At 50.9% G+C, this 20,806-nt stretch overlaps 1 protein-coding gene across 1 annotated transcript in view; it reads left to right on the top strand.

Moving 5' to 3' along the window:
- Nucleotides 1-20,806, top strand: part of XYLT1 (xylosyltransferase 1) — a 332,499-nt gene that overhangs the window by 180,765 nt on the left and 130,928 nt on the right. Inside the window, exon 3 of the mRNA XM_066382542.1 lies at nt 6,433-6,949. Coding sequence (XP_066238639.1) covers nt 6,433-6,949 — 517 coding nt within the window. The remainder of the gene's footprint in view (nt 1-6,432; nt 6,950-20,806) is intronic.

Raw genomic sequence — 20,806 nt, 5'->3', positions numbered from 1 at the left:
AGTGCAACTGGCCGGGGTTTCCTTTTTGGCACCATTCGTACTCCTAACAGCTGCCGAGAGGCATTGTGGTGTTGCAGGCATGGCCTCAGGACTCCAACTGCCCTGGGTTCAAATCCTGACTCTTCCACTTCCTAGATTTGTGTTTGGACACTTCACTTCCCTGAACCTTAGGCTTCCATCTACAAAATGAGGAGAATAATATAGCATCTCCTTCATAGGCTCATCCTGAAGATGACATGAATGAGGACGAGCAGAGAGCTTGGACACGGACACACTGTCAGTGTTACTGTCTTATGGGTACATGTTTCTTAAGCACCTGTGTGTGTCAAGCACTGTGTTCTGTGCTCTGTAGATTCTCTCAGTTCCTGGAAGGTGGTCCCAGCCTCAGACCTGGGTGATGGATGAAGAAATGGAGGCACAGAGAGATGACATGATCTACCCCAGGTCCAAGACCAGCCAGAGATAATTATCAGAGGGTGAAGCAGGGAGAAGACCTGATGCCCATCTAGTCCTTGGTCCCTGGTCTCTTAAAGTCCATCAAATTCTTTCTCAGTGAGCTGAAATGGTAGAGCTTTGTTAGTTGATCGTATTGATAAATGACAAATGACTAATACAGAGAACGTCCAGCAAAACACACTCAGGACCTGTCGCTTTATAGAGGAGAAAATTGGACACTTGCTAAAACAAGACAAGTACCCAGGTCTTCTCCCTCCCTGTCCAGTCTTCTTTCTGCACAAAAATAAGAGTAACTTTAGCAATAAATGATAGTTTTAAAACCACAATGACTCACTGCCAGCCCCCCCACACCCCAAAACAGGACCACGGGGCCCAGATTCAATTGACTTGAGTGAGTAGCAATCCATTCTGATATCCGAACATTAGAGAACCAAGGAAAGTCAGAAACTGACCCAGATGTCTCTCAAACGGCAGCCTGGGTCGTGTAACCTGCCTCTCAGAGCCATATTGTGTTTAGCATATTTCTACCTGATTGAAATTGGATCTAAATATGCCCAAGGTTGAACGGAAATGGAGGACATTATTGCATTTAATTATTTTTTACGGAATAAAAATGGATTCTAGCAGAAGCTTAGTGGGAAGACAACAAGATAGCAATTAGAGGTTTGATGCCTTCACGCAAACATTTGAATGTGCAATCATTGTAATAAGTACATTAAAATAAAATAAGTCAAAGGGTTGCATTTGCATAAACAACCCAAGGTGAGAGTGGAGGACCAGTTAAAAATAGAGGGGACACAGCTAGTTGATCATAATGAAGAAATAATAACCAGTCTGTCCTCCGAGGGGGACCATCAGGATGAGACAGTTGAGGCCCACTGTTAATTAGTAGTGAGCCCAGTCTGGCCTCACTGCGCAGTCTTCCTGTTCCTTGGGTGGTGGGCACGTTTTGGAAGTTTTATGTATAATGCATTCACCCTCACCAAAATGCCCGTGAGGTAAGGATTAATATCATCCCTACTTTATACATGGAGAAATGGAGGCATGGAGATCGGGAGTCACTTCGTTCCTAGCAGTGTGGCCTTGGTCCAGTCGAGTTGTATAACCCGTCATTTTCTCTTCATGGTTAGGACTAATTCTGCCCGCTTAGTCCTTTTGGAGAGGACGGGGACACAGGGGTGGGAAGGGCCAGAGTGTGAGGGTACGGGGATGCTGAAGATGCGGTGATTATCCTGGACACAGGTGCCTGGGTTCTCAGGGTTGGTCTTTTATGGGGAAGGGAACCTGGGTTTAGATTTCCGGATCTTGGGTCTCCAGGGAAACGAGAGAAGCTCTGAGATCTGTTTGCCTCTGGCAGGTAGGTGAAGAGTTAGAGGAAAGGTGAGGTGATTCGTGATGGTCATGGAGGGATGGGTGGATAAAGAAAAAGTGGTATATCCAGACAGTGGGGTATTATTCAGCCTTTAAAAAAAATTTTTTTAAAGGAAATCCTGCCATTTACAACAACATGAAGGTACCTTGAGGACATTATGCTGAGTGACATAAGCCAGTCATAGAGGGACACCTACTGCATGACCCCACTTAGGTGAGGGATCTGAAACAGTCAGAGGTGTAGAAGCGGAGAGCAGAATGGTGGTTTCCAGGGGGCTGGGGGAGGGGATGGAGAGGTTCTCATCACCGGCCTTAGTTATACAAGATGAGTACACTGCAGAGGTCTCTGTCCCACTCCGTGCCTACGGACGGCAATACAGTGCCGTGCACTTAAAAAGGCGTTGAGGGTAAATGCGTTCCGTGTTCTTACCACAACAAAATAAAGTAGAAAAAGGAAAGAGGGGGCAGGGGAGGTGGAAAGGTGGAAATCAGCTGCTAGAGAAACTGGCATTGACTCAGGGTGACAGGTGTTCTCAGCCCCTGGATGATGCCCGATTCTCCCTGCGAGGCCTCTCTCTGACTTTTCTAGAAGGACCTAATGTCTGTGAGCTCTTCATTCCAGAAAACAAAACATATCCCTTCCCTTACACTCGGATCTTTTGATTTCCTGCGGCAGCTGAGTGGCATCTGAGGCCAGGCAGAAGGCCACGGGGCCTCACTGAGCCGATCACCCCCATTGTGGTGTGTGTGTGTGGGGGGGGCTCTCTGAGCAGATGACGGGTATAAATCTAGAGCCGTGTTGGAATGGATGGTGACGCCTGGTGCCGACATCACAAATTAACCAGAGGAATTGGCTAGCCTCTGATGGGCAGCTTAGCTTCGTCTCTAGCAGTGTTTCCTGCGTCTGGTTCTGCCAGAGAGAGCTAGCACACGTGAGCTTCTGAAATCAGTGGTTTATGGAGGTTTTCTGCTCGGGGGGCCAAACTGCAATCCTCACTCAGTTAATGAGGAAGCAGAACAGCCCAAGAATAATACATGGACTGTGTCTGATCAGAGAGGATGCAGATGGCTGTAAGGGCAGAGGCTCTTCTGCGTACCCTTGTTAACTTCTAAAATACAGGCTCGGGGACAGAATCTAAATTCATGTTCTTGTACAGTAGGCATCACGGAACTGGTTTTCTGACTGTTGGGGACAAAAAAAAAAAAAGAAAAAGGCTCCTGTTCCGGAGGAGAGCTGGAAGGAAGAAAGCAGATCAGGTTGGCTCCTGTATTAATCAGGATGAGCGAGACCACACTGCAGTAACAAAGATCCCCAAACCCCCGTGACAGAAAGCAACAGAGGCTTACTCCCGCCTCCGGTGGGCTGGTGGAGTCTCTGCTCCACACTGGCCTCACTCCGGGATATAGAGTCTTCACTACCAGGAGTGCAGCAGGGAGGGAATGGCAGATTGTGCCCTGGCTTCTGTCACGTGTCCTGGCCACAGCAAGTTGCTTGGCTGTGCCAGATTTGCAAGGGATGGGAAGTATAATTCTGCCATGTGCCTAGAAAGAGGAGGACTGAAATATTTGTCAGGCACTTTCTTGAATACCACCCCTGCCCCGCATCCAACTCTATCCCAACCTAGGCTGTATAAGCAAACAGAGAGATACCCCACCCACTTCCCCATACAGAAGGGGGAGCTAAATGCTCTGGGTTTACCCCTCAGACAAACAGAAGAGACACGATACTTTAGCAAGTTTGAGAACCAGACAGGTGCAAGTTCACTTCCTCCCCCAGATGACTTTGGGCGAATATCCCTAAGCATTTTCCGCCTCCGTGTAAGATGGAAGAATACTACTAGTACCTGCCTCGGAAGTTATTTCTGAAGGTCAAGTGAGATATCACATATAAGGACTTGGCACAATGCCTGGCGCCTGATATGTGATCTAGAATGTTGTAAGAACACCCTGGCTCCCCGTTCTGTTAAATGACCTCCTGATGGGGCCATTGTTGATATACAATAAATAATACCTGTGAATCACTTAGTTCGTGGAGCCTGGCTCATGGCAGAAGCTCCCGAAATGCATTGGAGAGGCTGCTTAGGGTTTTTGCAGGGCCTCTGGACAGAATAAAGGGGAAAAAAAGGACTATCAGTGGGTTCAAGAACAGAGACACGGAACCTCATGGAGGGGATTGCTTGCAAGTCTATGTGGGGAGGGAAGAAAGACCTGAACCCGGTGTTGGAACCAGAACGTCCCCATCACCAACCAGGATATAATATCAGCTCTGCGTATGACGAGCAGCTGCTCCGTGCTCCGTACAGATGCAGCTCTCCCTTCTGGGCATCTCTTTATTCCCTTCTGCCTGCCCCACTGCCCCCCAGCTCCTGCCGGGCTAAGCTCCTGGTGCTTCGTGGCTCCTATTTACTGTCCCCTCCCTCCCTGTGACTCCCTGCCACCTGATGGGCCACCAGCTAGCCTTAAGGTGGCTATTTGTAGGTGACATGCCTATCCCAGATCCACTGACTGGGTGGGAGTGGATGGGAAGGGAGCCAGGTCTTGTGGTAGGAAGCCAGGCTGCAATGCTTAAGGGGACAGGGTGACGGGGGTCTAAAGGGCTCTGTAGGCCCTGGCCGGTTGGCTCAGTGGTAACGCGTCGGCCTGGCGTGCAGGAGTCCCTGGTTCGATTCCCGGCCAGGGCACACAGGAGAAGCGCCCATCTGCTTCTCCACCCCTCCCCCTCTCCTTCCTCTCTGTCTCTCTCTTCCCCTCCTGCAGCCGAGGCTCCATTGGAGCAAAAGATGGCCCAGGCACTGGGGATGGCTCCTTGGCCTCTGCCCCAGGCGCTAGAGTGGCTCTGGTCACGACAGAGTGATGCCTTGGATGGGCAGAGCATCGCCCCCTGGTGGGTGTGCCGGGGTGGGGGGGAGATCCCGGTCGGGCGCATGTGGGAGTCTGTCTGACTGCCTCCCCGTTTCTGGCTTCGGAAAAATACAAAAAAAAAGGGCTCTGTAGCTTCTTGGAAGTGGGTAGTAGAACAGGTAGCCCAGGACATGAGGTCTGTGGTTTGCCGCGTTACCTTGGGTAAGTCACTTGTTGACTGATGCTCAGTTCCCACACCTGTAAAAGGAGAGTAACAGCAATGCTCAACTGACAGAATCGCCATGAGGGGTCTTAGTGTCAGCTGTCGTTCTGATAGCCTCTTCCAAACAGAAGTCAGCGCTTGATGCTAGGGAAGGTGGGACAAAGACGAGAAGGGTGGCCACATGCGGCTTCTTCCCACATCACTGCTGAGCCAAATGGGGTCATTGGGGACACCGCCAACTAAACCACTCTGTAGGGCACTCTTTTTCTTAAAGGGCCAGATAGAAATATTTGAGGTTTTACAGGCCAGATAGTCTCTATTGCAACTGCTTGCCTCTGCTGTTGTAGCATGAAAGTAACCCTAGATAACATGTCAACGAGCAGGCGTAGCCATGTTTCCATAAAACTTTATTTACCAAAACATGTGGCGGGTGGCGGGTGGATTTGGCTCACCGGGTAGTTTGTTGGCTGGCTGAAGGAGGAGCCATGCGGAGTGCCAGCCTCCTAGGCACCAGTGCTGTTCTATCCCTGCCAGTCTCTGCCTTGTGAGCCCTGCAGAGGCGGACTTAGGAAAACCAGCAGAGGAGGCTCGCCTCAGACTTTCTACTCATGGCCAACGTGTGTCTGTGACAAGGGGGCGGATTTACGGGACCAGTTAGCGTTCTCTGTATCTGTAGAGGTCCCCTGGCGGGCTGGCTTCGGGCCTGTGGATTCTCTTTCGGGCTCAGGCCTTGCGGGTGGGCTCCCAGCAGAAGCCACGTATTTTAGAAGTAATCTAGGGAGGAGCTGAGTCTGGGGCCCCCACTTTCCTGGGAAGACCCACCCCACCCATTGTCTCCAGAATTGTCTCCCGGCCTTTCTCTCAACCCCCCCCCCCCCCCCCGGGTGACTTAATCAGCTCTGCTCTAGGGACAGACATCAAGAGTCAAAGCTCAGACACAGAAATGTTGCCGGTTTGCATCTCCCCTGGGAATGATTCCCTGTAGGGATCATTCTGCAAAGGGTGCGTATTCCCCTCCAAAATACCCGGCGATGTCTCTGCCGGAGCTGACTGTGGCTGCCTCTGGTTTCTCTCGTAGGCGTAGATCTATGAGCATATCTTAAAGGCAATGGGATGTATATAATATCCTACCAGTATTTTCTCCCATTATAACTTTATTACGGCATTGCCAGCCCCTTAAATAAACCATCAAAGCACTCTCTGCTGAAATTTAAACAGAAAGCTGGAACAAAATGTCCATAATCCACCTGCAGAGACAGTCCAGGAAACTTACTTGAGAACAGGCGGTTTGGTTAAGAACAGGCACTGAGACCCACAGTCCTAGCACTTGACTGCCTGTGAGCGCTTTAGTTCTGATTGGAACATCGCATGTTTTCAGACGGGAAAACTGAGGTCCAGACAGACAAGTGTTACCTGAAGTTAAGCCTCGTAGCAAAGGTGGGACCTAAATCTCTGTGCCCCGCTCTGCGAGGGCTGAGCTACTTTATGACGTGATCGCTCAGTAAAGCGCCTCTCCCGTGTTTCTTTCCCGTCTTCCGCAGGATGGCTACTTCTCTCACCGGCCGAAAGAGAAAGTGCGAACAGACAGCAACAACGAGAACTCGGTCCCCAAAGATTTTGAGAACGTGGACAACAGCAACTTCGCCCCGCGGACTCAGAAGCAGAAGCACCAGCCGGAGCTGGCGAAGAAGCCCCCGAGCAGACAGAAGGAGCTGCTGAAAAGGAAGCTGGAGCAGGAGAAGGGGAAGGGACACTCGCTTCCTCCGGGCAAAGGGCCCAACGAGGTGCTGCTGCCTCCCGGCCACAGAGCCGCAGCGAACAGCAGCAGCCGGGGGAAGGATGCCCCCAGACAGCCCCACGCCCGGAAGAGCGGGGGCGGCTCCCCTGAGATCAAGTATCACCAGCCCCCGAAGTGTGACATCTCGGGCAAGGAGGCCATCTCCGCCCTGTCCCGCTCCAAGTCCAAGCACTGCCGCCAGGAGATCGGGGAGACCTACTGCCGCCACAAGCTCGGGCTGCTGATGCCAGAGAAGGTGACCCGGTTCTGCCCCCTGGAAGGTAAGCCCCAGCCCCCCGAAACCAGCCGGGAGAGGCGTCTCCTCTCCAGTTTCCTCCTGCTCCCGTTCTCAGACCTGCTGAGAATGGGCCCCCTCTTTTGCAAACCCCAAATCAGGACATAAGATAGGACATACTTAGTATTCTCTGAATTCTGGAATCTTGGATAAAAAAAAAAGTATTCCAAAATCAATGTACCTTCTGTTATAGCTTTAACCAGTTGCAAAGGATGCAACGCAGTGAAATCGGGGCTCATGTGGATCTGTGAGCATATCTTAAAGGCAGTGGGATGTATATAATAGCCTCTAGCTGCAGGAGGCGAGGGGATGGTACTGATACAGTTTGTTTTCTGTCGCAGCAGAATATCGGGATTAGAAGTGACGGGGATCTGATTGTAATTGAATGTGATTCGAAAGGTTTCTAATTGGTTGCATTGACTTTGGAGGCTTTGAAAAACAGCCTTCCCATATTCCTCCATCCTAAACTCATTCCTTCCTTCCTTCCTTCCTTCCTTCCTTCCTTCCTTCCTTCCTTCCTTCCTTCCTTCCTTCCTTCCTTCCTTCCTTCCTTCCTTCCTTCCTTCCTTCCTTCCTTCCTTCCTCCCTCCCTCCCTCCGTCCCTCCCTCCCTCCCCCCCTCTCCCCTCCCCTCCCCCCTCCCCTCCCCCTGTTCCCCTCTCCCCTCCCCTTCCCCCCTCTCCTTTCCTTCCTTTTTTTCCTCCTTTCTTCATTTTCTCCCTACCTCTCTTCCGATCTTTCTTATTTTTTTCCTATCGTCTTTTTCATTTTCTTACCCCCCCCTTCTTTCCTCAGTCTCTCTCTCTCCCTCTCTCCTTCCCTGTGCTGGACACTTCCGTCTGCTGGTGACCAGTGATCAGTCAGATCTCTTGCTGTGAGAGATCAGAGCTATATAATAGAGGCGGCATGTCCCCCTGCCTCGAGACAGAACTGATCTCAGACCAACTGCAGAGCTGATCCAGGCAGCAGGCAGGGGGCTTCAGGTCCCGCTGACATTGATGGTTTAGAAGCCAGGTAAGGAGGACTTTGCCCAGTGGCCTCCTTTACTCTAAGAAGCTACTTGTATTCCTGAATCTTTCTTGATGCCGAAGGGAGTTAACGTGGTGAGAACGGCTCCCAAGGAAAAGCAGACTAGAGAGACCCCTAGAGAAAGCTTAATGCCGTTTGTTCACCGGACAGGTGGGAACACGAGGCCCATAGAGGGAAGGAGACGTATCCAAAGTCACCCAATTAATTGGAGGCTAGACTTGAGTGAAAATACGGGAGCCGCACTACTGGTCGCAGAATCTTGAAGGATTGGGGTCCAGTCGGGAGCAGCCACGCGTGCCAAGTGCAGAGAGCCTTGAGGGGCAGATGGCAAGCTCTCTCTCTGTGTGTCCCCTGGGTGGGGTGGGGCGGGGACCACTCCAACTTCTTACTCAAGTTCATCTGTCTGTTTTGAGAGTGTTAGTAGCGAATGTATATGTACATGGTACTTTCTTTTCAACACAAAGATTTGTTTTTTTAAAAGTTCATTTCCTCTCCCTCGCATTTTAATACCTTATCTCGGTTGCCCGAAGGCTTCCCATCTTTTTTCTTGATGGGACTTGGCAGACAGAGTGTAGGAATAAGTAAACGGAGAGAGATGTCTCCCAAATGGCCTGTTAACGCGTGCACGGCCTGAAAACAAGCGGCAGAAGCCTGAGTCGAATGTCCTTTCAATGGAATAACATGGGCACGCACTACATACCGAAGGTCGACGCGCCTTCTCTGTGAAGGGCCAGAGAGGAAATACTTGGGACTTTGTGGGCCGTGCAGCCTCTGTCACAGCTACTTAACTCTACCCTGGGAGCACGAAGGCAGCCCTAGACAATACATACACTTCTTTGGTTATGTTCCAGTGGGCCCGACTTGACAGAACCAGGCAGTGGGCTGGATCTGGTCTGAGGGCTGTAGGTTGCTTACCAAAACTATATAGCAGTGTTTTCCAACCACCAGTCTGCCAGAAATTTCCTGCCGGTCTGCGAAAGAGTCAAGCACCCTGAAGCTGTGTGAAGATTGTAGACACAGTAGTATCCCCCATTATCTGCAGCTCTGCTTTCCGAGATTTCAGTTACCTGCAATCAGCCACGGTCCGAACATATTTGGAAATAATGGAAAGTTTCAGAAATGAACAATTCGCAAGTTTTAAAGTGTGTGCTATTCTGAGTAGTACGATGGAATCCCACAGTGGCCCGATACAGCCCATCCGGGATACGAATCATCACTCTGTCCAGCGTCCCCACGCTGTGGACGCTTCCCGCCCATCGGTCACTCGGTAGCCATCTGGGTGGATCATCAGATATACTCTCTCCGTATCGCGGTCCTTGTGTTCAAGTCACCCTTATTTTACTTAATAATCCCTCGTTCATGTATCCTTTACTGTGTAGTAAGTTTATTGTGGTAATTGTTCTATTTTTATTATCAGTTATAGGGTTGTTAATCTCTTCCTGTGCCTAATTTACAAACTAGACTTTATCACAAGCATGCATTAATAGAAAAGAACGGAGTATGTGTACGGTTCAGGACTATCCGCGGCCCCAGGCATCCGCTGGGGATCTGGGATAAGGGGGAACTCCTGTACAGGTATATCCAACTCTGCTCGCAGCTGATGTTACAATAAATCGTCACACCAGCCCTGTGAGGTAGCTCTGTTATCAACCCATTTTGTCAGTAAGGAGACTGAGGCTTGATGAGGTTTAATTCTTGGCTAGAGGAGTGCAGCTCATAGATGGCAGAGCTGGGGGATTGGAACTCAGGTTCTAGAGCAGGGGTCCCCAAACTACGGCCCGCGGGCCGCATGCGGTCCCCTGAGGCCATTTATCCGGCCCCCGCTGCACTTCCGGAAGGGGCACCTCTTTCATTGGTGGTCAGTGAGAGGAGCATAGTTCCCATTGAAATACTGGTCAGTTTGTTGATTTAAATTTACTTGTTCTTTATTTTAAATATTGTATTTGTTCCCGTTTTGTTTTTTTACTTTAAAATAAGATATGTGCAGTGTGCATAGGGATTTGTTCATAGTTTTTTTTTATAGTCTGGCCCTCCAACGGTCTGAGGGACAGTGAACTGGCCCCCTGTGTAAAAAGTTTGGGGACCCCTGTTCTAGAGCCTGCATCCTTTCCAGAGCCTCTCTCTCCTCTGGAGGCCAAAGATTCAAGTTAGCTCAGACTGTCCTGTCTCAGGGACGCCCTGCAGCCTGTAGGCCGCCTCCCTCTGATGTCAGTATAGTTGCAAGGAGAAGGCTGGGCATTAACGAGGAACGAGAGGGTGGACGTGGCCAATGGAGGCCAAGGGTTTTCCCGCTTCTGGTCATGCTGAGTCATCTCAAGTGCAGTTTTTCAGTGTGAACTTGCCGGGTGTTTCCCCGTGGCTTTTGCCGCGTCAGCCAAGGTGGCCCAGCCTCCCGGAACCTCTGAGCCGGTTAATAAGACTGGCATTTAAGAGCCATTGCACACCCAGCCCGGCAGGGCTCTCATTTGCTGCACCACAGCCTCCCCCTTTTGCAATAAATTTACTGTGAATAGACTAATTGCAAAATAACCCTAATTGGATAGTTATCAATGAACAAGTTCCCGTGGAACAAAACGGCTTACAATTAATAGCGTTTAAGCCATAAACTATTCTTCTGCACATAGCTAGGATGTAATTACACCCCATACGGAGATTGTGTTCCCTTTCTGGAAACTGTGACACCCAGATTTCCCTCTGCTTAGGGAGGATTTGAGCTCCATCCCAGAGGTCCTTTTATTTCCTGCTAAATGAGGAAATGGAAGTGGGAGGGGAGAGAAATTTAATACGTGAGTAAATACACACACACACACACACACAGATGTACACACTGCGCTTGTCATTTTGCTGAGCTCACCGTCACCCAAACTTCAGCCAGTATGATGCTGGAAGTTGAATATAATTAAGGAAACACTTCCTCTTGGCCTGAGGTCTGAAAAACTCAGAAGAAAGAAAATAGATTTTAAATGTTGCTTTCTTTTTTTTCCTTTTCCTTTTTTCCAAGTTAGAGGAAGGGAAATAGTGAGACAGACGCGCACATGCACCCCAACCAAGATCCACCTGGCAACTCTTATCTAGGGCCAATGCTCTGATCATCTGGGGCCATGCTTGCAACTGAGCTATTTTTAGCACCTGAGGCTGATGTGCTCAGACCAACTGAGCTTACCCTCAGTGCCTGGGCCAATGCTTGAACCGATCTAGCCACTGGCTGCAAGACGGGAAGAGAGAGAGAAGGAAGGGGTGAGGGAGGGGAAGAGAAGCACATGGTCACTTCTCTTGTGTGCCCGGACTAGGAATGGAACCCAGGATGTCCACACTCCGGGCCAACGCTCTATCCACTGAGCCAAGCGGCCAGGGACATGTTGACTTTTATAAACGGTTCCCACCCACTTCTCCCAACCCCAATGATGCCTGTCCCCTCACTCAACACCACTCGAAAAAGGAAGCATCTAGAACCCCAGGGGATGCTTTGCTTCCTGTGAAGACAGCCCTTCCATGTGTGACTTGTCCACTGCACTCTGAGCCTCCTGGATAAAGCAGCTGGAGTGGTGACGCGTATTCACAGGAAAGGCGGAAGCTGCAGTCTGTCCCTTATCAACCACGAGAGTGAGATGCGGTGATGTCAGGCCGGGTGCTCTAGCTCGTCAGCCCCCAGCTGGCTGCAGAGAGGCTAATTTCTAATCCCCCTGGGGCCCTTATTCCTCCCAGAGCCGCTGTGATCACTGTAGCAAGCAAGCTGCCACCCCCCACCCAGGCAGCTCTGTACCCCCTAATCCCCTGGGACAATTGCCTGGGACTCCTGTTACTTCCCTGGGGCTCCACAATCACCTGAGGGCCTCCAGTCACACCAGCTGGACCTCCCAGTGGTTCATGGAAATGAAACCACAGTCAGCTGGAAGGCCAGTGGTAGCCTGGGCTGGAAAGGGACGTTTTCCATCCAGAGACCTTCAGGCACTGGGTTTTGAATCCTGGTTCTGCATTTATTAGATTGACTAGCTGTGTGACCCTACTCTCCCAGTGCCTCAGTTTCCTCATCTGTAAAATGGACACAGATCCTCATGTGTTCTCCTCATAGGACTGTGGCTGAAATGGGACTATATATATGAAATGCTTGGTGCAGAGGGGGTCAAGCAGAGAAGATGTGCTTGGCTGTTGGCAGTAGTGATGGCCGTGGTAGCAGTTAATGAGGCGGGTTGTTGAGAAGGGAAGAGTAGAAGGCCTGCTCGATGGCTACTTCCCATTGGCTGGCCGTATCTTTCTCACACTGTTCTTCCCACGTGGCCCCGTGTGCCTCAGGCATTTCCTCATGCCCTGGCACTGTTGCCCTGTGCCCCCCCCCTCTATCCCACTTTGTCTTGCTATCGCCTCTTTTTGCTCCAGATTGCAGCCTAAATGCCACCTCCTCAGGGAGGCCTTCCCAGAGCACACCTCCCTCAGAAGCCTTGGCCACAGGGGACACACTGACCCTGGTGAAGGACAGAGGTGGATCTCCCAATAAATATCTTTCCTAATCAAGATTGGTCGACCCATAAGAGGCATTCTGGTGCTAGGAGCTAGGTAATACAACTTTTTCTGCCTCATTACATCTGCAACACATTAGGAAGCTCCCTCCCAGCGGCCCTTATGAGATACCAGCCTCCCTCCATCTTGAGTTAAATTGTCTGAAGAAAGACCCCGCTTTATCCTGGTTCCTCCCGCCCTTCTTCACCCTTCTCCGTGCCAGGTCATTGGTGAGTGCAGCCCAGGTGTCCAGGCGAAGCATGGGAGACGAAGAGTGTGAGAAGTCTTAGAGAAAGCAGAGCCGGCTGGGAGATGGGGGGGGGGGGGCCTGCCCCCTCAGCGGGAGCTCAGGGCCTGAGCAGCTGGGGGCGGCGGCAGTGAGTGATTAGCAAGGACTCTGAACTGACCAGCTGTGGGGTGGCAAGCATTTGCACTTGACTGAGAAAGCCGGCTCAAATGTCAGAGTGAGGGTGGACAGAGACAGAACGGAGGTTTCTGATGGAAAGGCAAGTGTCCATGTCTTTACCCGTCAGCCTTTGCATGAGGCCAGAGGCTCTGGATAAATGGGCCCTGGACGGAGGTGGCTCGGGGAGGCTGGCTGCCCGCCGCAGCGAGAGGTAGCAGATGGCACCGCCAGCTGGGGGAAGGCTGTCCCCTGTACATTGCCACACACGGGGGGCAGTGAGAGGATGGCAACACATGAGCGGCACGACAGCATGGCTGGCAGCCTGGCATGGAGGGACATGGAGACGCGGATGTCAGCCCAGCCTCTCTGAGTGCCCCGGGGCCCATGCCTCAGTTTCCCCATCTGTCAGCGGAAGACACCGCTTTCTTCCAGGTCTCTGACTATATCACTCATGATGAGAAAATGAGGAACGGCTGTGAGAAGCTAAAAGGCACCATGCTGATAGGGATAGGGTAGTGTGCCAAAGCCGATTGGTCCGCGCATGGCTTGGCCAAGCGGGTAGGGCTGACTAGCTTTCCAGAAGGCCAGGTTTGCAGAGGACCTAATCCGACCGGTTTTCGTCTCCGCTGGGGAAGACGCAGAGCCTGACAAAGAGGAGGTTTTCAGTAATGGTTCGGTGGGGCTAGACAAAACTGGTCCCCAAGGTGTCTCTTGATTAGGCTGTTTAGGAAGGATGAGGTGACTGATCATGGCGAGTCCAGAAAAAAATCAACGACACTCGTGCAGTGTCTAAGGCCAGGGCTGCACAAACATTGTCTGTAGAGGGACAGAGAGTACACACGAGGCTTTGCAGGCCGTGGGGTCTCCGTCACAACTGCTCAACTCTGCGTGAAGGCGGCCACAGAGGATACGTAAGTAAATGACCAGTGAGGCTGTGTCCCAATCAAACTTTATTTATGATCACCCAGCTTGAATTTTGCGCGAGGTCCATGTATCATGAAACGTTATTCTGATTTTCTTTCCAGCCATTTCAAAATGTGAAAGCCATGCTTATAGCTCATAGATTGCCCCAACACAGTCAGCCGTGGCTATAACTGCCCACCTTTCTTCTAGGACTTGGAGACACAGCAGGGAACAAAAGCAGAGAAAGCCTTGTCCCCACAGGGCCTCTGCCCTGCACAGCTCCGGGCACCCTCCTTGGGCATGAGTGGCAGGAGGCTGGGGGCTTGGGAGGCTCCGCCTTCGTGGAGCTTCTGCCCTAGTCAGAGAGGCCGGACGTGACACGTGAACCGATGGCCCTGCCGTCCACTGTCTGGTGTGGTAGGAACTGTGAAGGTCATCACAGCAGGGGGAGAGGGCAGGAGAGCGTCCCCCTGGGGAGGGGACCACAGAGGGCCTCTCTGAGGAGCGAATGAGGGCAGTGTCACTGGGAAGAGGGAACAGTCCGCACCCACGGCCTGGCACGTTCCGGAAGCTGCCAGGAGGTCGGTGCGGCTGAAGCAGAGGGGACAATGAGGAGAGTGGAAGGAGAAGGGGTCAGATCCGAGGGACAGGCCGCAGCAAGGAGCTGCCAGCTCGTTTTCATGAGATGGGCGTCCCTGGAAGAATTGAGCAGAGCTTTAATAGAAGCTGATTTCACTTTTTCTTTTTTTTGGTCGGTGCTACTCTTTAAAAGTTTTTGTTATGTTATATCATTTTACTTGATTTTATTGTGATAAGGACAGTTAACACGCGATCTACCCGCGTACAGCACAGCATTGCTCTGGGTAGCCCCGTGATGCACGGCAGACCTCTGGAACACACTCACCTTCATCATCGACGGAAAGTGTGTGCCCACGGAACCCCCTGCCCACCCCTCAGCCCCGGGCAGCCGCTGTTGGGCTCTCTGCCTCTGCCTCTGTGGGTCTGACTGGTTTAGACTCCTCGTGGGAGTGGTATCATCCGGGATTTGTCCTTCTGTGTTTGGCTTATTTCTCTCCTAGCATAATGTCGACACTTCAGGCTCATTCATGTTGCTGCAAAAGAAAAGGCAGGATTTTCTTCTTTTTTAAGGCCGAATAGTATTCCATTGGATGTAGACACTACATTATTTTAAATCCCTTTATCCATCAGTGGCATTTCAGCTGTTGTCATATCCTGGCTGTTAGGACAGATGCTGCAGTGGACGTGGGAGCGCTGAGATCTCTTTGAGAAACGGATTCCAGTTATTTTGGATATATGAACAGTGAGATATATACCCAGTGAGATCTATACCCAGTGAGATCTATACCCAGTGAGGTCTATACCCAGTGAGGTCTATACCCAGTGAGATCTATACCCAGTGAGATCTATACCCAGTGAGATCTATACCCAGTGAGGTATATACCCAGTGAGATCTATACCCAGTGAGATATATACCCAGTGAGGTATCGCCTCATAGGGAATAGCTAGTATCAAAACAAGAAGTGTTGGTGGGAATGCAGAATGGTGCACCCACTCTAGGCAACAGCATGGTGGTTTCTCAAATTAGTATTTCCCCATGTATAAGATGCACCTTAATTTGGGGGTCCGAAATTTGAAAAAATATATATATCACATAAAGTTATTGAACTCAAGTTTTATTCATCATAAAGTTCATACAACTCCTCATCATTCTGAAAACTCCCATCCATTAGCTTGTCCTCATCTGTATCGGATGACGAATCACTGTCTTCATATATTGCCTTGTCCTCAGCTCCGTCTATGGCATTTGAAATGCCACAACAGTCTACGGCCATACCACCCTGAACGCGCCCGATCTCGTCTGAAATGCCACAACCACTGTATAAGACTCACCCAGTTTTTAGACCCCAAATGTTTCGGGGAAAGGTGTGTCTCATACATGGTGAAATACGGTATTTGAAATGGAACTACCATGTGATTCAGCAATCCCACTTCTGATCTGATTCAGCTTTGAGGAAGGGGTAGAAACAAGGAAATCATGTGGAAGTTCTTGCAATGGTCCCAGTGAGAGCATGTGTTATGTTAGTAGGTCAAAGCTATTGGATTGGCCAGTGGACAGATGAGGTGACTATTAGTTGGTATTCTGGGCTCCAGGGCTTCTTTGGGGCACAGAGACCCCCTCAGGCTTGATGCTTCATTTATTTTATTTATTTATTTTTTAATTTTTATTTACTGACTTTAGCCAGAGAGAGGAGAGAGAGAGAGAGAGAGAGAGAGAGAGACAAGAATTCGATCCATTCCCCTATGTGCCCTGAACGGGGATTGAACTAGCAACCTCTGCACTTCGGGCCAGCGCTCTAACCAACAGAGCTCTTTGGCCAGGGCTTCGTGTATTGAGCTCCTACTATTGTGCCAGGCAGCTGTCCCACAGTCCCCTAAGGCCTCCCATTGGCAGTTGAGTCCCAAATGGCCAATTGCACGTGGCCTTTTCCTTCTCAAGCACTAGAGTGTTTTCCCCTCCCAGTCTTGGAATCATAAAGGAAGGCAGCTGCCACTCACAGGGCTTTTTAGAAAGCTAAATATGTAGTTATGGGAATATCATAAATGCCCCCTGCACCTCCCTCCCACCTCCTTCTCCACCCCCTCTTCTTCCTCCAGGAATGTTCCGCCAGCTGCGCAGTTCTGCCATTCACTTTCAAACTTGTCATTAGGGTGTGTTTGTTCCCTAACTGCCGAGTCTGAAAGCAAAGCAGAAAGGTTCAGTTGCAGAGAGAAGGTGAAAACACCAGCCCCCAAAGAAGCGTCATTAATGCCCCTCCCGGCTGTGTCATCCAGACATACCCTCTCCGAAACTTCAGGCACAAATAAACACGTCCCAAAGCCAAGTGCGTTTGCAACGAGAAGGTCACAGTTAGATGGATTATTCCCCCTTCTCTGTGCTCACAATGATATCTATAGACCAGGGGATCAGGAGCGAGTTTATAACTGCGCATTTGTGGACCACACTGCCTGGAGCAGCTTGGCCGAGAGCCCGACTAATCGGCTTCCCTTTTGTTTGAGGCTAGAAGGAGGCTTTGGGGGAAGGGGTGACTCTCCCGAGTTTTCTAGGCAGTGGGGTAGAGCCTGGCTCTAGAGTTCATAGCAGCCTGCACCCATTCCTCCCCCACCCCCGACCCTGAGCCCAGCCCCCTCCCTCCCTCCCTCACACAGCATGTGGAGACACGAACAGGCCAGCCTTCGTGACCAGGAATGTCACAGGCAATTTTGGATTACTAATAATTCAGGTGCCACAGTTGGCAAGTTCTTTCTTTTAATAAGTCGGAGCAAAATCACTGTCCTCCTGGCACCTGGCACCAGGCTAGACACTCAATGAGTAGCTGTTGCTTGATGAGCCGTGAACCCCTGATGTTACATTCTCTCAAATTTTTTGCACCTCAGTGAGAATTTAGGAGAACCCCGTGGTTGCCCGCGGGAACTCATCGTGAACTTGCACATCCTTCTTCCCCTTAGCGTACTTAAAGATATTTAATTTGTTTCAGCCATTTAGCAAACACATATCAAGTAGCTAGCCCTGTGCCGAGCATGTGCAAGCACATAGGACGTGATGAACAAGAGAGATGAGATCCCGTCTCACGGAGCTCACCATTCTGGGAGGGGAGAGGTGGACACGCAACGAACAGGAAGGCAGGGTATTGGCAAATTGCCATATGCACGAAGGGAAAGAAAGTGGAAGTCAGAGGGGCTGTTTCTGAATGCTCTAAAGAGCGGTGGATGCAAGTCCTCGGAAGAACGTGCTGAGAATTTGAGCTGCCCCTAAATGGAATGATTCCTAGTCTTTGGACATAGAGTTCATTCATTCATTCATTTAACTAACACTTAATGAGAGGCTACTATGTGCCAGGCACGATTTTAGGTAATGGGGAAATAGCAATGAACAAAACACACAGAGAGAACTGTCTTCCTGAAGTTCTGGAAGGAGAAGAGAGGTAATTGATACATAAAAAGTAACCAAATATCCCGTGTCAGATGCAGGAAGGAGGGTGTTGCAGGATGCAGTGGGTATGACAGGATCCAGGAAGGAGGCTGTGTGGCAGGAGCAGCAGGCAGGGACCTTGCAGAAGAGATTTGGTTTTTACCTGGGTGAGGTGGGAGAGCCCCTGGAGGGATGTGGGGGCCCAGCGGGGGTCTGATGTTTAACAGAATAGAGCTTCTGATGGCTCTGTTGACAGGAGACGATCAGGAGCCAGTGCAGCAGCAGGGAGAGCTGTTAGGAGCCCGCTGGTCTACTAAGGGGGCCCTGACAACGGCAGGAGTGAGCAGGCTTCTCTGTTTTCGATAGAGCCAATAGCATTTGCACTCAGGCTGCACATGGGACATAAAGAACCCCCCTCCATTGTTTATCTGTCTCTGCCTCAGATCCATACATACATCAGATGTCAGCAGCTTTAGTCTACTCATCTTTGAATGGCTAGTACTGGGACATCATGGGCCTCAATCTTACTCCCACGGGGTCAGAAGATAGCACAGATGTTCTGAGCTTCAGTGAGCACCCACCCCCCACCCCCAGGAGCTATGCAGAGGTCCGTGTGTGCTGGACACAGCGATGGGAATGGAGCATTTAGAAGTTTCCCTGCATGGCCCCGCTGCCACCTGTGGACCCAAAATGTTCGTCCTCAGCTCCCATCAGCATTCACTCATTCAACACTTATTCATCCAGCACCTTCTGTCTATGCTGGGCACTATATTTGGGGGATTCACTTGGTAGGAAAACATATAGATCCGCCCTGGCCGGTTGGCTCAGCGGTAGAGCGTTGGCCTGGCGTGCGGGGGACCCGGGTTCGATTCCCGGCCAGGGCACATAGGAGAAGCGCCCATTTGCTGCTCCACCCCCTTCCCCTCCTTCCTCTCTGTCTCTCTCTTCCCCTCCCGCAGCCAAGGCTCCATTGGAGCAAAGATGGCCCAGGCGCTGGGGGTGGCTCCTTGGCCTCTGCCCTAGGCGCTAGAGCGGCTCTGGTCTCGGCAGAGCGACCCCCCGGAAGGGCAGAGCATCGCCCCCTGGTGGGCAGAGCGTCGCCCCCTGGTGGGCATGCCGGGTGGATCCCGGTCGGGCGCATGTGGGAGTCTGTCTGACTGTCTCTCCCCGTTTCCAGCTTCAGAAAAATACAAAAAAAAAATACAGATCCATGCCCTTGTGGAGCTTGAAGCCTGTTAAGCATGGCGGGGGGGTGGGGGGAGCAGATGAATGCAAAATAAATGCAGAATTGCAACAGCAACCACCACTTCTGCAGACATGTGGTCAGATTGTAGTTGGGCTGAGAGATAAAGAATGGGAGGAGTCAACTAAGGGAAGGGCAGGAGGGGGAGCATTCCCACCTTGAGGGCATCATGTGCAAAGACCCTGAGGTCCGAGACAGTGTGGGGAGGTTGAGGAACTAACAAGACAACCAGGAGAGCTCTGAGGATGAGCGGGAGGGACAGCCTGTCATCTTCCCAGCCAGATTTTAATTTCCCAAGTCACTGGATTTAGATGACCTGTATCTTTGCTTTGAGCAAGGAGAAGGGAGCAGATGCATCCGTCCTTTCACTTCGGCTGAGCTCATGTGAATTAGGCGAAGGCTCTGAACCAGGCACGCTTCAAAAGACCACGGGGCTCCCTCTATCACTGTGTCATCTGCAAAACCCTCGGACAAGGCACACACTTTCTCTAAGCCTCACTTCTTACCTGTAAAATGGGCTCTTAGATGCCTCTCCTGCCTCCTCACATTGCTGAATAGAATGCTGTATTTCAGAATACTTAAATTATTCCCTCGATTCAGCCAGCAGAATGTCCTAAGCACCTGTTACACATTAGCAGATTATTACGGTTCTGGAAGCCCCTGGAGTATGCAGGGTGGACCCACTCCCATGGCTGGGAGCTTTATGATGCTTTTTTCTGATTCCAAGGGTCTCTTGCCCAGAAACTGCCCTGGGATGAGGCAGTGAGTGGTGCTGCACAGACAGTGGTCAGGCCTGTGAGCCGGCCCTTCCTCTGGGTGCTGCGGGTTGTGTCTGAGCTGCCCAGGGTCCCCAGAACAGAGACCTTGTGCAGAAAGAGGCATGCCAGGCCTGGCCCTGTTCATGAGCTACAGAAAAGACCTAGCCAATCCCTCCTTTTTTGCACAAGCCAGCGAAACCAGCTTGCTTTTTGTCCTCTCTCAAGTTATTTGGTAGTTAAGGTTTGGGATTCCTTTCAACATCACTTCTTCCTGGAAGTATTCTGTGATTTCCTCCCCACCCTCCACCTCCCCAAGTCTCTTAAGGGCCAGCCTTCCCACATAGCCCCCCCCAAAAAAGTATGTTCCCTAACCCCATTTTACAGGTGGGGAAACTGAGGATTGGAGAGGTCAGGGAGCTTCCCCTGGGTCACATTTGCAAGTGACAGACCTTGGACCCAACCCAGTTCTGCCTAACTTCAAAACTCATGTTTTATCCTCCCCGGGGATGTGGTGCCTTTAATAAATGTGGAGCCGGAATGTGTTTCTCCAAAGATAAAGGGAAATGTTAACACCTTTCTCTGGCTGTTCATTACTCTCCTTCCCTGCAACCAAATAGAACGGAGAGCGGAGGTCTCTACAAGGACCTGCTCTTAAATGCTAATGTTTAACCTTTACCTAAGGATTGCTAAATGCCTGGGACTCTCCTAAGCGTTTTAGCCGTATTAGGTCATTTATTCTTATAACAGCTCTGTATTCCAGGAAACTGACACTCAAGAGAGGGAGGAAACCAGCCTAAAATCACACATTTCCTCGGTGGTACAGCCAGGCTCTGGGCACAGAGACTTCGGGGCTAGCCGCCAAGTGCTACCTGCCATGCTTTCCTGCCTGAAGCAGCAGGTGCCTTTGGCGGAAGGAAACCTGGACCGTTTAACTGGCTCCTTGAGCCATATCTGTGCGTCGCTGAGACCCATGCAGTCAGGTCATTCCACCTGGTTCTGGAAGGGGGCTGATCCCAT

Source organism: Saccopteryx leptura, chromosome 4, assembly GCF_036850995.1.
Source record: "Saccopteryx leptura isolate mSacLep1 chromosome 4, mSacLep1_pri_phased_curated, whole genome shotgun sequence".
NCBI classification, from domain to species: domain Eukaryota; kingdom Metazoa; phylum Chordata; class Mammalia; order Chiroptera; family Emballonuridae; genus Saccopteryx; species Saccopteryx leptura.
The sequence above is the reverse complement of the archived record's forward strand: the minus strand, read 5'-3'. Positions and strand labels throughout refer to the sequence as shown.